The sequence below is a fragment of the Periplaneta americana genome, chromosome 13, assembly GCF_040183065.1.
Source record: "Periplaneta americana isolate PAMFEO1 chromosome 13, P.americana_PAMFEO1_priV1, whole genome shotgun sequence".
In the NCBI taxonomy this organism is placed as follows: domain Eukaryota; kingdom Metazoa; phylum Arthropoda; class Insecta; order Blattodea; family Blattidae; genus Periplaneta; species Periplaneta americana.
This window is the reverse complement of record NC_091129.1, coordinates 110,173,265-110,190,496: the sequence shown is the minus strand read 5'-3', so window position 1 is coordinate 110,190,496 and position 17,232 is coordinate 110,173,265. Positions and strand designations below refer to the sequence as shown.

Below are 17,232 nucleotides of genomic sequence, written 5' to 3'. Positions count from 1 at the left end.
AATTTATGATCAGAGTCTCTTTGACAAAGAATATTTAATTATTTCTGATTTTATGAATAAATGTGAATGCATTAATACACATACACTCAAGTGCATGATTTTACGCTTAACTTTTGACAATGACTGTGATGATAATGACGACGACGATGATGATGACAGTGATAACATTGACATTGAATATAATGGCTTGTTTATTAGTTATGTACACAATTCGTGTGGGACTGTTGGCGTTTTTAATCAATTCCTAGCTATATATTTTAAGATGGCAAATATTCCTGTAGGACATGGATTGTCATTACATGCTTAAAGGGTTGAAGAGTATATTGCGGCCATGAATTTTTTTAATTACATGTACATGTGCAGTTGTTTCCGACATTGTAATTTGTATATTAAAGTTTCTTATGCTTCATTCAAATAGGGGCTGGGTTGCCTGATGTTGGTGCAGGTATTCGAGATTTGGATAGCCCTACAGAAGACTCACAACAACATAGACATCGATTTGAAGGGAGGTATGAAAATAATTTTTATTTAATCGAAGATAATTTTGTTGACGGTGAAGTTTTGTCTAGCATATTTTATGTGAAAAATATATCAGTAAATTATAGAATCACCTATCAGTATTTTTATGTTCAGATTCTAGTAGACTTGTGGCTTGATATAACCTGACAACTTGAAGTAACCTCCATAAAATTTGCCAACATATATAATAAATCTTAAACAGTTATTGCCTAAATTATTTATGTTATTTTAAAACAGAGAATTACTGACTTGTACAACAACTAGGAGGAGTTTCCTGCAAAGCTGTAGAATGTACTAGTAAGTGTCCCACTTTGAGCTTCAGATATTCTGGTGATATCACCTGTGTATTTATTTATTGTACAAGTTGCAGCAGATTAGGCAACACTGCACTCGTATCTTCCTCCTCTCCTCTCATTTTCCTAATAAATGGCACACTCGATGATCAGGCCAGGGTTTTACTTCAGTGTATCAAGCTATATATTTGTTTATACAGTTCGAAAAAATCTTTTGTCTGACTTTTGTCTGAGATACACTTAATTTTACTCTGTTCACGTAATAAATGTCTTTTCATCTTCTCGTAGGTGTAGTGAACAGAATTCATTACGTCGTCTGCAAGAGCAGAATTCTCTTTTAATTAGAGTCTGTCAAGAGTTAAATCAAGAACTAGCAGAAATACAAGAAGAAAGAGCTTCTTTAGAACTACAACTGGAGCAGTTCAGAGCACAAGTAGCAGAATAGCGTAACCACTGTTACACAGTGAGGAAGAATCTGAGGCTATTATGAAAAGCAACTGACTCCAGAAGAATCATTGTAGCAGTACCTTCACGTCACAACTGGTCCAATAGTCAGCTAATCACTCAAGTCAGGGACCAGCTGTGAAGATACCCTCACTAGTTAGGATAATAGCAGGAAATAACTTTCCCTCACTTGGAACCTGTTACCCACCAAAACAATCCAGGAGCCAGCTGTGGTGTTTCTTCCATCGAGTATTTCAAGATTAGTCCCTAGTTTTACCAATTGATAAAAAGTAATAAATGTTCCCCTTGCTTGCATGGCTGATTTTGCAACGTTTCCTATGAATGGACTGGGGAAAGTGATACTTGCCAAATTATTTATTTTCTTATATTTAAAATTACATAATTTAAACTTCTAAATCTGTGGTCTCCACTCTGTGCCTGAGTAATTATTTGGTTTATGTAAGCTTGTTGAAAATCAAATCAAGTTAGACTCTTGAGAACGGGAGTAAGTGGAACCATTAGACAAAATACTTTTTAAGAATGTATGTTGCTTTGCATTGCCATATCAGTCTTAGCCTGTATTGGAATATTGTTAATGTTATAATTATTATTTGTGAATTCAGCATAATGATCTTAAGGTTTTTAACATTACTATTTGGGTGTAATAAGGAAATAAACTTTTGGCACCCAATAAAAATGACTAGAGATTATCAGAAAGCAGTAATAGTTATATTTATAACAATTTTATGACACTGAATACGTTAATATTTTTATTAGTCGCATAAACTCAATTAGAAAGTTGTGTTCAAATCTTTTTTTTTTTTTTTTTTTGCTGTATTCTTAATGTCGCTGTAAGTAAGTTTTTTGTACATATTAAAAAATTATTTCTATTGGAGATTTCGTGATAACCTATGTTTATTGAAGTGGGGTGATTTATTTTCATTGATACAGTATATATATATATATATATATATAGAAGAGCATACTTTGGTAAGGTAAAGAAATTTGTAGTTGTTTGAGGATGAAGTATAGAAATGCAAAGTTTTGAGCAAAAGCATCTCATTGATGTCTTCCCACAATGCATATATCAATTGGTTTCAGGACATGGCATTGTTTTCTGAAAATTCACTAGAATACTGCACTGTTTCTATAGTTTTTAAATATTTTTAGAACCATTTCATTTGTCAACAAAATCCAAAAATCCACTTACAGATTCAAAAGTCAGCTAGCTATTCTTAATTGCATCAGAACTTACAATATATTAGAACTACAAAATACCATATTTATTCAGTTATAAGAAGCATTTTTTTTTTTGGTAAAATTTGCTCCTTCAGAATCGAGGTGCATATTACATTTGATGGCATATTATATTAGAAAGATGTGCTGCATCTTCAGTGCTGTAGATTGTAGTGAAGGCATTCTGCTTTGGGAGAATGTTAATCAAACAGATTCCACTGATGATTCGGATTTCAACTTGGACATGATGAAAGAGACTTCATATTCTGATTTAGAATGTGACAGACTGTGATGTATAGAAAAAAAATCGACAAATATGACTTTTTTTTAACATTTTCACTCTTACAATAGGCTTTCTGTATTAGTATATTCGCAGCAGACCTTTTTTATTATTATCATTTTGGTGTTATCAAAATTGGGGGTTTGTATTATATTCGATGGCGTGTTATAATTGAGTAAATACAGTACATGATTACTGCAATATGACAGCAATACATATTTTATCTTAATGATTTTTACCTGATACTAAAAGTTTTAAATTTTACAATTTCTCTGGCTTTTAAGCCAATGTACAAGGTCTGAAAATTATTCCAGGCAGAGATTGATAAAGAAGGAGGAAGTCCTAAGCCAGAGATTCAAACATGTGATATATGTGTATGTTGTTGGTTTCTGTGCTTTGGTAATGTAAATTCCCTTTTAATTGCCTCTAAAGAGAAGGCGTATGGTGTTAAATGCGTAATTGTGGTGCCTGTACAGTTGACAAACGGGATATGAAGACTTCATGCGAAATTAATATTGCCATTGTTAAAAACCAAAACTCAAGATTTTGAATTGGTTGTAATTTGTGTGCTCATAGTACTTCTACAAGGTAAGTAGCATATGGATCTTAGAGCCAGATTGTAACTGATATTGTTATGATGTAATTATTTAAATTTCAGTTTTTTTTTTTTAAATACTGTGCTGAACTGAAACATAATCTAATACAATGGGGAAAGTTAAAAGTATCGTATCACTCTCACTGTTTCCAGTTCACACTGTCCAGGGTTATTACCTTGAAAATAAACTTTACAGATAGCCTGTATCCTATATCAAAGATCTTAAATTGCCTGAATCATTGTTACTAGAAATTTGTTTCAAGAAAATGTTCAATATTTGCTTGGAGAAGCATTTGCAGATATGTTAATGAAGAATGTAAAAGTCCGATATAATACTCATAATATATTTTTTGGGCTTTAGACTTAACTTTGTGTCTGAAGCAAGTTAGACATTTCTGTTACCTTGGACTGGTTTCCACTGGATTTTTTTACATATAACCCTATTTCTGTAACAGCACTGATGCTTTCACATTTATTTGAAATTGAGGAGTGAAATAGATCTTACGCTCTAATTGAATGCGAGTTTTTGACTCGGAAACTTCACTTCATGACTTCTGTTACACTATGTAAATGTTGTAGCATAGTATTGTTTAAGAGTAAAGTAGACCACTGATTTAGAAATATTTATGGTAAAGGTAAGACAGGGGCCAATCACTAAAAATGCTCTTATATTATGAAATTTAATTAAAAGGGAGTATATTTTCGTCATTAATCCATCCAACGAAATGTAATGGGATTAGATCTTAACAAAAAGCATGGACAGTGGAAAGTTCTTGTGTGACCCTGAGTAAGGAGCCTGATTGAGTAATAAGTTAGTAAGCATTATTTTGAATATCATTATCAATTTTACAGTTATACAGCATACATTTGCCATGTCACATGCATTTAATTGCAAGTTTTATAAGACTGGAAGTGCGCAAGTCTGTATTAAGCCTCTCTCTTAGAGGTAAAGGCAAAATAAAATGTTTATTGATATGGTAATATTACAGTGTTCATTAGAATACATGAGATGGTGTCATTCGTACATAATGCACTTTTGCTCGCAGGCTGTTAAATTTTCTGTGAAACAATCACAAATAATTCTTGTTAAAATTACAGAAAAGTCAGACATTACTTTATTGTATTAAATAAACGTTTTATATGTTTCTCATTTTTATAAGTATGTTATGTATTTTTATTTTTATATAGTATGAGCTGTAAAGATTGATTTTTATGAATTACAATGAAAACATAATTGAAGTCAACTCAGATGTGAATTAAGGTGAATTATATGAAAATAATCAAATTTAATGAGCCATTGTAAAGTAACATTAAGGAAATGTCTTACTTACTTACAAATGGTTTTAGGGAACCCAGAGGTTCATTGCCACCCTCACATAAGCCTGCCATCGGTCCCTGTCCTGAGCAAGATTAATCCAGTTCTTAGCATCATATTCCAACTCTCTGAAATCCATTTTAATATTATCCTTGCATCTACGTATTGACCTCCCCAAAGGCTTTTTCCCTCTGGTCTCCCAACTAACACACTAAATGCATTTCTGGCTTCACTGATATTAAGAAAATGCCACAACTAAATAATGCGAAAACAAGAATTATATTACACAATTATTAGAGAAATGTTTAGTTTCATAGGATGCATGTAATATCCATAAAAAGTTTTCCTTTTCATTTCGTAACTATTAATTATGCAAATAAATGTGATATCTGAACCAGGTTGCCGAATCTAATACACATGAGTGATTGTCATTGTCGCCCTGAAGGGGAAGAGGGAATGCTTTTAGAGCTGACTGCAAAGGTCCATAAGAAAATTAATGAGTGTGGAGTAAGACTGACATTTATTCTTAATATTTATCAAGGCATGGATATTATGCAATCTAACTTAATACAGCGTGTAAACAATATAAACTGCAAAAAAAAAGAGAGAGAGAGAGAGAACTGGTGGTAACTGTCATGGTTTTCCCAGAAAAAAAAATGTTATATGAGTCTAACATTTTTGGAAAAGAGAATAGACAGTCATTATTTAGACTACTTTGCTCGATACCTATGCAGTCCAGTCCATTCGTTTGTTACTGTTATATATTGGTATGTGTTGAGTGTTGGATGCAAGGTCATGGCAATAACATTTACGTTCAGTCGAAATGTAAACAAATAATGAAACTACTATCAGTCTTAGAAAAAAATAAAATTATAAGTAATAATTAAATTTCACTAGATATTTTGTTTAGTAGACCAATATGTACTGCCATATCAGTTTGGCAATTTATATTGTTTACACTATGTATATCTTGAAAAGTTGTAGTTCTCTTTAATACAACAATAATTCAGTAATTTCTGACTATTAAATATTAATGCAATAAAACTAGTCGCTCGATATAATTAATTACATAAAATACAAGATAAATAAATTAATGCGCATGATTTATTACAATAAGAGTATTAAAGTGACCTTCAAATTTGTTGTCAGCATGACATTCATACCCGTAATGGATCACACAATGAATTTAGCCAAGGGGAAAATCAAATCACCTTAATTTAGAATTTAAGTTAATAAGGTATACTAAGAGATTAGTGAAGTACTTTGTATGGAGTGTGGCATTGTATGGGGCAGAAACATGGACATTACGACGAAGTGAAGTGAATAGAAACATTTGAAATGTGGATATGGAACTGGCTATTGAAGGATGCACTGGAAGGAATGGTTGAATGGAAGAAGAGTTTGGGGTAGAAAAAGATATCAGATGATGAACGACATTAAGATATATGGATCATATGAGGAAACAGAGAGGAAGGCAGAAAATAGGAAAGACTGGAGAAAGCTGGGTTTGCAGTGAAAGGCTGCCCTTGGGCAGAACACTAAATGAATGAATGAAGGTATACCAAAATTCAGTGTAAGTAAAATGGTTCCCCTTAAAAAGAAGAGAATTAAATTAAAATCATTTCGACCCAAATCTTCACCTGGACAAAATCTCGTGACTTCATTAGCTTGGCTAACAAGCTCAAACCAGCAATGTCCTACTGGGGTGCAAACTCCAACTGACCATAGCATCAAGCTGGGAGAGCTTAGATAAAGTTGGCTGAAAGGTCCACAAAAGCCACATCACTGGGCCAACGAAAATTTAAAATATTCATTCTAGACACTAATGTACTCAGTTTGTTATTAAACAACCTCCTGAATTTACAGGTTGTCGAAAAAGGCAAGGTAAACAAAAATAGAATAATAATGGGAATTAAAAATTTAGGATTTAAGTGTACATACAAAAAATGTTGAAGGAAAGAAAAAAAATACTAAATTAATATGACATCAGAGATCAAAATAACATTTAAGTGTTACCTCTAAAAATTGTTATATAAATGATTTTTTAATATATTCAAGGACCCCCTAATTACAATGACAAAAATGTTTTTAATTTTGTTAATTGGTAGTCCGAGACCTTTCCAAATTTCTACAAAATAGTGTGGCATAGTGCTGCGTGCATCCACCATCATTCCGGACATCTGTATTTTGTTTAGCTTGTATTTTGCTTTATAATAGTCTAACGTAGGCTCATAAATGCTCTTTTTCTCGTTCACTTCCTCAGGCTGGTCTTTGTGATGTTCAAATCTAATGGTAAGGTCGAGGATGTATCCTTTAGAACTATTTTCTTTAAAAGCGATTATGTCGATCCTACAACAACTACCATTAATGGCAAGACCATGGACTTCTTCGTAAACGAAAAAATCAGTTTTCTTAAGTTCTTCAGCTACGAAGGAGCGAACACGATTGTGGTGTGAGTTCCTGAGAAGTTTGCTGTGCGAACAGGACCCTAAGACATGGCCAAGTGTTTGTTCCTCCCTATGGCAATGCCGACAGAGATCCAAGAACCTGCACAGCATGGAGCAAATGATGAAAACATATCTGTTACAAATCTTAAAGTAAGGAGAAAACTTATGGACATTTTTTTTACATTTATTTTCTTCTTGGCATTTCCATGTATTCTGCATAGCTGCCACAACTATCTTTGCTTCTGACAGGTCCAGGACATTTTTGAGAATGATTGAACGTAATTTGAGATGATGGGGAAAGGTGAATGGAGAGAGACAACGTTAGTGGTATAACCTCTTGAGCCTCTGAACTTTAATTGAAATTCATTAGTCTCTAGCAGGGATTCAAAGTGCCTGCACTACATGCTCTGCACAACATTTCCTTAAGAGTGATGATTGTACTTTATCGTCCTAAAATGAACGTTATGGGATTTGTATTGCTTGTAGTGTAAGCACATAATATAGAAGCTTTGACATCGCTGCTCTATAGTGAGAGCGTGTACTAGCATCACAGTTAAAGGTAACTATAACCCACATCACAGGTTCAATTCCTGATGGTCGCATGGATTTTCTCTATTGGTCTAATTCTTACACATTACGGTTTCCATATATCTTCTTTTTACCGGACACTTCCTCTTTTTGAGGTTAAAAAAAGTGTGGACAAATTTTATGAAAAAATGACGAATTGACCTGTTTTTTTGGCTCCTTTTAAAACTCGCATTGGCTATGGTATGTTATGAATGCGACTACAAAACCATTGATGCACAACTTTTATAAATTGTTTTTTTTTTTTTTTTTTTTTTTTTTTTTAAGTTAACAACGAGGCATAGTATATGTGTACAATATAAGTTCAAGGATTTCAACTGCATGAATTTCTGTAAATATTTATTTGGAAACCCAAAACTGTTGAGGGGAGATGTCTTCATCCAGAAACTATCCATGGCACAAATATAAAGAAGGCAACAGTGAAACATTGCATGAATGTATTAAGATTAAAATTGAAAATACTTTCCGTTATTTATCAGAAACTTCATATTAAACTAAATAAGCCTGGAACTTTCACTAGGTTAGTTAAGGGTAGCTTTGGTTGCTTTAAATTCAGATAGCCTGAATTTGTATGTTTATGTATTATATAATGCCAGTCACTTATATACCAATGTAAAGGCGAGTGATAAGTTTGTCAAGATGAACAGAATCTATTTTGATTGTTGCCATTTGTTAAGTAAAGCTTGATAATATGGTATTGTTCTTAATATGTCTTGTTAAGGACTGATACCAACGTATTTTTGTGAAAAGGATGTCTTCTTTTTTTAATGGACCTATGGTAACTATTCCAGCTGCACTCAGCCTTTATTAGAAATAATAACTACTGGGAGTATTCCTTGGGAGTAAAGGCAGCAAACATGTAAGATTGACATCGCTGCTGATTGTAAAGGTGGGAGCCTCATCCTCCCATTACATTGTGGGTAGGGTTGGAAAGTTATGCATAAAAAAAATTAATTCCTACATAACACGTAAAATGCGTAATTTGTTAGAAATATAAAAAATGTAATAAATTAAAAACTTGCTCCAATACTGTACATTAAATAAACGAAGTGTTACATTGTTATTTGAGTTCCCAGGCTAGCAGCATGCATTACTTGCCATAATTCAACCGAGCTCTTCATATTAAGTCCTCATTTCTTCTATCCTTTGAAACAAGTCAGTACCACACAATTTCAGAATACCTTGAAACTACGTTTTGCAAAGAAATGTGAAATTTGCCTAGCAGTTCTACCATGCTTGTCATTGAACTTATTTTGTGTTTAAAATGGTTTTGAGAGAGGTTGCTTAGTAGTAAAACACTGGGCTCGCATTTGGGAGATCCTGGGTTCAAACCTGATCGTGATTTTCAGTGGTTTTTCCGGCCATAAATAACTAGGAATCTAGTTAAAAGCAAGATTGGTTTCCACTTCCAACAAAGATAAACACTGACTTGCGAGAACTGAATCTGCATTATATTATAGTTTGGCATGATAGCTGATAAATGCCAGAAAAATTGAAACCTAGTGTATCAATACTGTGTAGTTTTCAACAGACAGTTTGCAATATGACCTTGCAGTTAAAGCGACTATGAATAGAATTAAAAAAAGAAATCTAGACTTGCTATGTGCTCTTAAGTGCAGTTTTAATTGAATTAGAGAAGTTGTATGTTTTTCTTTGAAGATTATTGGATGTGGAATTGAAATGTATCAATCATGATATTTTGCTTCAATTATATGATTGTAGTTGGCATGGATGGCGCAGTCTGTAGAGTGCTGGCCTTCTGTGCCCAAGGTTGTGGATTTTGATCTCAGCCCAGATCTATGGCATTTAAGCATGCTTATGTCAGTAGATTTACTGGCATGTAAAAGAACTTCTGCAGGACAAAATTTCGGCACACCAGTGACACTGATATAACCTCGGCAGTGCAAGCATTGTTAAATAAAACATAATTTAAATTTTATATGAATGTATCCGAAATGCAAACAAAGATTTAATCAGAATAATTGGTAAAGTTACAAATCGTCTTGCTGACAATTCACAACATTATACATCTGTAATATTTTGAACATGCATTTTTTGATTGCTCAATATGCTTATTATTCCTATCTGTGTCATGACATTGTACAAATTTGCATAATGTTTTTTTTTTTTTTTTTTTTTTTTTTTTTTTTTTTTTTTTTTTTTTTTTTTTTTTTTTTTCCCCCCATTTGCTGTTGGTGCTCCATTAAACAGCTGTTACACACAAGTTCTTTCCATATGACTCAAGGCATTTCATGTAGACATCATTAATATATTTGCTGAGCTCCTGACTGTTTATAATAATTATATTGTATAGAAACATGTAAGATATGTCTGTTAAATGTTTCATAACGCCTGGCACTGTGCTGCTCATTGAGATGTGCATGCTATGAAAATCAGATGTGATAAATAGAGTGATTCAGACCTGGCAAGAAAATACGTCATAATCTCCTGCCCTTGCCTTTTTCACTACTGTTAGGGTTAGACAAATATACCTATTTTTGCTGAATAATTGAAGATTTGTTGTGAGGGTGTAAGGGCTTATTTGTGAACATTTCGAATATAGTCTTTGATACATTTTCCTGTTTCTTACCTTCATTAGGTGATCTTATTCAGATGGGTCTGTTTGCCACGAAACATCTACTCTTTGGTTCTGTCTCCCATCAGTCTTGTTGATACCATTGTACGAGAGTGTTGTACACATTCTAAGCTCTTTTGCCAAGGCCACAGATTAAAGAACGAAAATATGAAAAAAATTGTTTTTCCAAGAAATAGAATTACTATGTTAAGTAATACTTGGTATGAAGTTCTTTTTTCACTCTGTTTAAATCTAAATACATATTTTTGTAGATATCTGGATTATCTTCAAGAGGTCATTCCAGACTGATATATGTGATTAAAATGATTTATCAAGCCAATATCTATTAATGGTTTTTTAATATTTGTTGGTAGTGATAACATTTTTATTGAATGTTATTGATAAACATATAAGAGAAGTCTGAACATAATGAAGAGTTTCCCCTGTTGCTTTAGAGTATTGAAATGATAAAGGTGTACAAAGAAAACTTGAGTTTGAAGAATAGACAACATTGACAAGTGTGTGTTTATTTTGTATGGTAGTAGTAACATCTGAAGAATTGCAACAGGAATTTTGCTATTGGAAGCAAGTAGACTATAAAGAAAGCAGTCTGTGTCAGTTATATATGAGATATGTGCAGTGTCTTGTCAGTGTAAATATGGGACATTGGACTTTGCTTTTGTTTAATATTCTTTCAGTATACATTTCACAGTGCCCTAAGTTATGTTTATATTTGCATTGTTAAATATATCATATTGATCACAGTTTTGTAAAAAGAGAAAGAGAGATATATATAAATGCTTCTTTATGAAAAGCAGATGCTATCTGCTGTATTATAAAGCTTTTCATCTGCTGGCCAGGAAATAGCTTCAGATCATTACAGTCACTGCTTAACTGTGTGAATATTGTTTCGTAAGAGCAAAATATTCTAGACAAGTATTACAGAATTATTGTGGTTGTTATAGAAGACTACTTAGATAATAAAGGTCTGTATTTTATTAACCACAATTTCTGATCATAACCTTCTCTTGGTTAGTTATAGAACTGTTTCAAAGTAGTTCTCAGCACTTCTGTTAGTTACTTCACTGTGTTACAAAATATCACATATTTAGGGGTTGAATTAATGTATATCTGTACTTGTATGCAGTAAATTCCATACTGAAATTTCTGGCACTTACTAATGTACACTTTGCTTGTTACGAAGTCAGGTACCTGGAAGAATATTATCTTATGTAGTTTGTTAGAAGATAGTTTTTCAACTTACAGATTATCGAATGCTGCATTAAATGTTTTCATTATATGTGGTACACATTAAGGTTCACTGTGAAAATGTCTTGAATATAGCCTAACATACACATTTAAATTACGTTCCATGTTCCAGAAATTATTATATTCGTAATCGTTACAACATTAATTTTAGCAGTCACCTCAATTCTGCCATCACTATTACAGTTGGATTTTGCTTCTGTGCAATAGTGAAATTCCCGTAATTTTATTATGGAATTTCTTGAACAATAATTATTTCTGTCTGGTATTACTGTGGAGTTCAGTTTTAATTTATTTTATTTGTAAATACTGACTGTGTTACGAAATAAAAGTCTATTTTCTTTCTGTTCTGAAAACATAATGATTATAGATAAGTGTTATGCTATTTTATAGTGACACTGGATTTAGTAAAATAACGTTTTAGTTATACACTTGAAAAAACTGTCAACACCAAATTTAACTGGTAATACTTGTCTAGCTGCAGAATGTCTCATTATCAAATCAAAACTCAGTTTGTGCTGATAGCAAGAACTAAGTTTTATTTTACTTGCTCATGATGCACATAAAGTTGTATAAAGATTAATATTATTAAGTAATATGTACATAAGAATAAACTACTGACAAATACTCTGATCAATTTTGATGACTATTTTTATCCTATTAGATGTGTACCAGAAAGACAGTCATAGTAGAGATAGTATAATAATTTTATGACAGATACGTAAATCGAAAATGATTTAATAAGTATATACAGATTGTCCCTGGGAAGCTCGGATCCAATTGACAAAGAATTTAACTTCATACACTTAACAAAAAGAGTAGTTATTCTTTCTTGTACCTACTTTATTCTTCAGTCTTTGTATGTGAATATGAAGATGTTGCGGAAATCAGATTTTGAAATGTGTATAATTTCATCTCAGTTATTTCGTATATTGTTGGATAATAATAAAGTAAAATAAATAAAATACGAGCTAAGGTGTTACCAATACTCTGCATGTATGTATGTATGTATGTATGTATGTATGTATGTATGTATGTCTTATTCTTTTTACAAAAGATCCGTAAGTGTGCGAATTAATTAATTATCACAGACTAAATTAAACCTAAAAGAAGTGTGTCAGGATTTTCGACTACAATTTAGGTCCCAGGTCTACAAGCAGGATAGAAGTATTTGTATTCGTGTCTATTTAGGAGTAAGAATAATAGGGACAAATAACTAAAAAGTCTTTGAATGAGCTGCAATAAATGTAAATATCCATCTTGTACTCCTTGCAAAAAAACATTCACTCGAAGTTCTGTTCAACGTACGAGTGAAAAAACAATGCTCGTGTATACTTTACATTGACCAAAATAAAGCATCTACCGAGAGAACAGTTAAGGCACATTTGTTACGTGGTAAATTATTGATGCTTACAAATTGTACACTGAAATCACTCCCCAGTGAATTTGAAAGAATTGTCAATAATATAAAACCATTTTGTGAAAGAGGTTTCAGTTCTTCTACCTGTAATACACAGCATTCGAGCCAAGATGTCCACTCACTGCTGGTGGCCGTGCGGCCTCTGCATGCTGTACAGGTTGCCCGTCTCCTGCCAAACAGTGACAGTAATTGCGACAAAATGAAACTCATAATGCTGAAATAAAAGGCTTACTTTATTTTAGTAATTTCTAGAAATGGTGACTTTTGGTATTCAAGTATGCTTGACATCGCTTCAGCACATTCCTGGACACTTTCTGTAGTTCATGTTTACTTTGTGATGCACTACATGGGTTTTATATGGTTTTAACTTCAACAATTTAGTGGCATGTTGAACTGAGGTTTTTGACACCCCTACTTCCTGGGTTAATCTGCGCAAAGATTTTTGAGGGCTTTGTTCTAATCAAAAACCTATTTCATCTAATGTTTCCTCAGTTAAGACCCATTTATTCACTCAACGTTCTTATTTTGAACTGAGCCTGTCTTGTTAAATTTCTTTACAGGTCTATATATTGTTTTATTTGGCATAAGACCATCAGGGGAAACGCGTCTGAATTTAAGGCAACACGTTCTCCACGTATATTTCACGAAAGTTTTGCATATAAAAATGCATTGTTCTATACTGCACACCACAACACAAACACTCACAACAGAGACACACTGAATATTGACTTGAGAGCAGTGGGAATCTGCCGTAACTAGCAAGAGGTAAAATGCCAGGACTCGCATTATTCCCACCTACCAACTAGTTTTCATGGTAGTGAGGGACATCTTGGCTCGAATGTTCTGTAGTATAGGTGTTAGCAACATGCATTCTGGCAGTGATTGTGAGAAGAGCTGCAGTTCTGAAATTTCATTGGAATAATCCAAATAAGATGACCTGTATTAATTAGTGTTGTAAGAAACATTCTATGTCATTCTTACTCTTTGACTTCTTTTCAAAATTGTCATCACAAATCAAGGATACAGAAATCATTAAGCTAAACTTTTTTTTTTAAGTTCTGTCCAGTTATACACTTAATACCATTAATCTCTTCTCTGTTTGAAAATAGGTATGAAGACCATAAACTGTTATATCGGTAATTTAATATAAAAATGCAGAGTGTTGTTTAATACTTCAGCTAGTATTTCATTTATTTTGTTTTCTTTATTATCTAACAGTATAAGAAAATTAATGGAATAAGATTTATAAAAAGTGAGAAAAATTTACATAGAAGATAAAAAATTATTTCCAGACACTTCCCTCTCTGCCTTGTTGTATTTTTACCTCCTTTTATAAAATTTAATTTAACATGAATTTTCTACAATGCAAATCAATTTTTTAATTCAAATAAAGAAAAATAAATAAGAGTAAACACATTTGCTGATAGAATTATGTTTAGAAGTTTTTTGTGTGTGTGTTATTTAGAGTGCTAGGGAAGGTTCAGCATTTTGTTATGGGTACCTTCATCCTTTCTACCATCACATTAAGATTCTATCTTGCAGAACAAAAGGAACACTACAGTTACATTTCTGAAATTGTAATATGTCTTCTTGTTGCTTACATTTAGATTCAGATGGTAAATAAATATGCTATTACACAATAAAATTTATTTATAGAATTTATATATTGAAACAAAATCTGTAAGAGAAGTAAGAAGACTATTTTCCACCATGTATCCATGAGTTCGTGCTGTACATATTATATAAATAATATACGTGGACAAAAAGAAAAGTTGAGGAATTTAGTCTATCCTGGGACGAGATTTTTACTAATACAGAAAATTCGTGTAAAAATATCTCTCATAGAGAAATTAAGAGGTGTAATAGAAGAATTTTTAAAGGTTTCTATATAAGAACTTAGAAGAATCAATGACAACTTCTTAAAATGTGGGAACATGCAGCATTCTGAATATCTACTGTGATCAAGGCTGGAATTTATAATAAAGTTGTTTAAGTTCCATGCTTTCATTAGTGCTAATATTTTGATTTCAGTATCAATATTAGCTATTCCATGTGCAAACTCTGCAGTGTGAGTAGGTAAACAGGAGGTTATTGGTCCAACAAATGCCAAACCTTTGTTAACACTTTAAATAACCTCACTTTATATATTATGAAAATGATTTACTTGTCAGATTCATTTATTAGCGCAGTTAGTCAGGGACTGTCTGTAATTAAAATAGGATTTACTTTATATCTGAAGGAAGTTCTCATGATATTAGTTAAGAGGCAGTTCAGCATCCTTTCTTTTTTTTTTTTTTTTTTTTTTTTTTTAACATTTTTGTGTTTTTGTGTGCATGGATTTGTAATCTTGTGTAGAAAGATGTGCAGTTTTTTTTACAGTCTCTCCTGCCCTCTCTCTCGTTCTGTATTGTGAACACGAGTCTGAACTGTGTTCATCTAATCTTAATGAGCTGTTGTAATACATAACTTGGTGCTTCCGTCTTCCTTGTGAATCATGATTAAATGTGTTAAAAATAGAATCAGATCACTGGAAGTCTCTCGTCTATAAACTTTAATTAGTTGAGACTCAGTTTTTTAATACGTTGTTTTGTACTATTATTTATTTAGTTTACTTTTCATGATTTGTAATAATATGTCTAAAGTTCTTTTAATAGAACATATCAAATCAACTTGCACAGGTGAAAATATAATAAGAAATGTTATTTAAATGTATTTTTGTTTCCTGGTATCCTATACAAGATTAATGTAACAAGAATTTATCAAAATCAAATGCAATATTACGTGAGGCCAATAGCTGGTCGACCTTGGCACATCATGGGCTGTCATGCCATGGATTAAATGCAGTATTGGATATTACATTTTGCTGCAAGTTTTGTTAAAGTTTAATTTAGTCTTGAAATGTCCTCATAGCAAGAAGAAAGGAATTAATAGGCAAAGCTAGCAAATCTTAGTAATTTCAAATTATTTTCATAATAACAGTAGCCGTTCAGTATACGGTATTTATAATTTTCTACGCCATAGCTACATGCTCTAAGGCTCATACCTTACATTAGCGATACATATACAGAATGAGTTCTGATTTCAATCCTCCTGAGGGAAGAAATTTTCTTATGAAATCTCGAACAGTGTATGAGACAAGTGCCCGCTCAGCATAGTGATGAATTTGGGGATTTACACTGAGGAGCAGAATGAGGTTTTGTAGGCCAGCTGTAATGGCTAGGGAATCATTCTGCTGACCACACATTATCCTTGTACTGGTTAGATGATCATTCACCTCTGTTGAGGCATGTGAACATAAAGCCAGCAGTCAGTTGGTCGGCCTTGATCCTTCAAGGGCATCACCCATAGATAAATTATATATAATGTATTTCCTACTTTTGAGACAGTTGCTGTAACTATTCACAGTAAGAAGAAATAGATGAAGTTTAATTAAAATATATTATAAATTCCACTGTAATAATTATATGTGCAGATGAAGAAGTTCTTAAATATTACCAAAGCTTTATTTACAAGAAATATGTGGCGTAACAGATTTTTATGCAAGAATGTTCGGCATTACAATAAATTATTTTCTAATAGTACACATTTATCATTAATTACAAATTGTGACAGACAAATGAAAACTAAATGTGCCTGACATGTTGCATTAATGTATGCAATTTTTTTTAAATTTTAATTCAGTTCCTTAGATAGGTAAGATAAAGTCTTAAAGTTTCTTGTTATTGAATCTCTACTTCTTTATTTTCAGTAATTTTAACCATTTCCAACATAATTATTATCTTTTAATCAGAGAGAAAGAAAAGTTTACTACGATTCAAGAAATTGAGACCATGACAGACTTGGTGGTAAAATACATAAGAGGATGAGGAGAAGGAAGTAGAAACACCTGCAGGAATACCAATGAAGATTACCAGTCACTGTGAAAACTAGGAATAAATTAAATATGACAATCAAGGCTACATTCTTTCATGAAATTTGACAAAGTATTAAATTGATCAAGTAGCTTGATTATTACTGACAATAAAATATTTAAGTTGACATTATCAGACTATACTTACCCTAAAACAGTGGACTCTGACCATCAAAGTTCTTGTGGATTACAAAATGAAGGTAGTTATATTTCATAACAGGTAATTAGTCTTATTACTTAACTATAACAAAACAAATTTTCCATAATTTCTTCATGATGGAAGTTTCAGCACCAAGCATACAATGAAAGAGTGAGCATTCCAGTTAGTATGGTTTTTGACATTTAGT

General features: G+C 32.4%; 1 protein-coding gene across 2 annotated transcripts in view; it reads left to right on the top strand.

Moving 5' to 3' along the window:
- The window catches only part of Reps (RALBP1 associated Eps domain containing), a 51,559-nt gene extending 34,374 nt beyond the window's left edge, over nt 1-17,185 (top strand). For both annotated transcript variants that reach the window (XM_069843808.1, XM_069843807.1), the window contains 2 exons: nt 419-509; nt 1,101-17,185. In XM_069843808.1, coding sequence (XP_069699909.1) covers nt 419-509; nt 1,101-1,257 — 248 coding nt within the window. In that variant the 3' untranslated portion in view covers nt 1,258-17,185. The remainder of the gene's footprint in view (nt 1-418; nt 510-1,100) is intronic.
- The last annotated feature ends 47 nt before the right edge of the window (nt 17,186-17,232 follow it).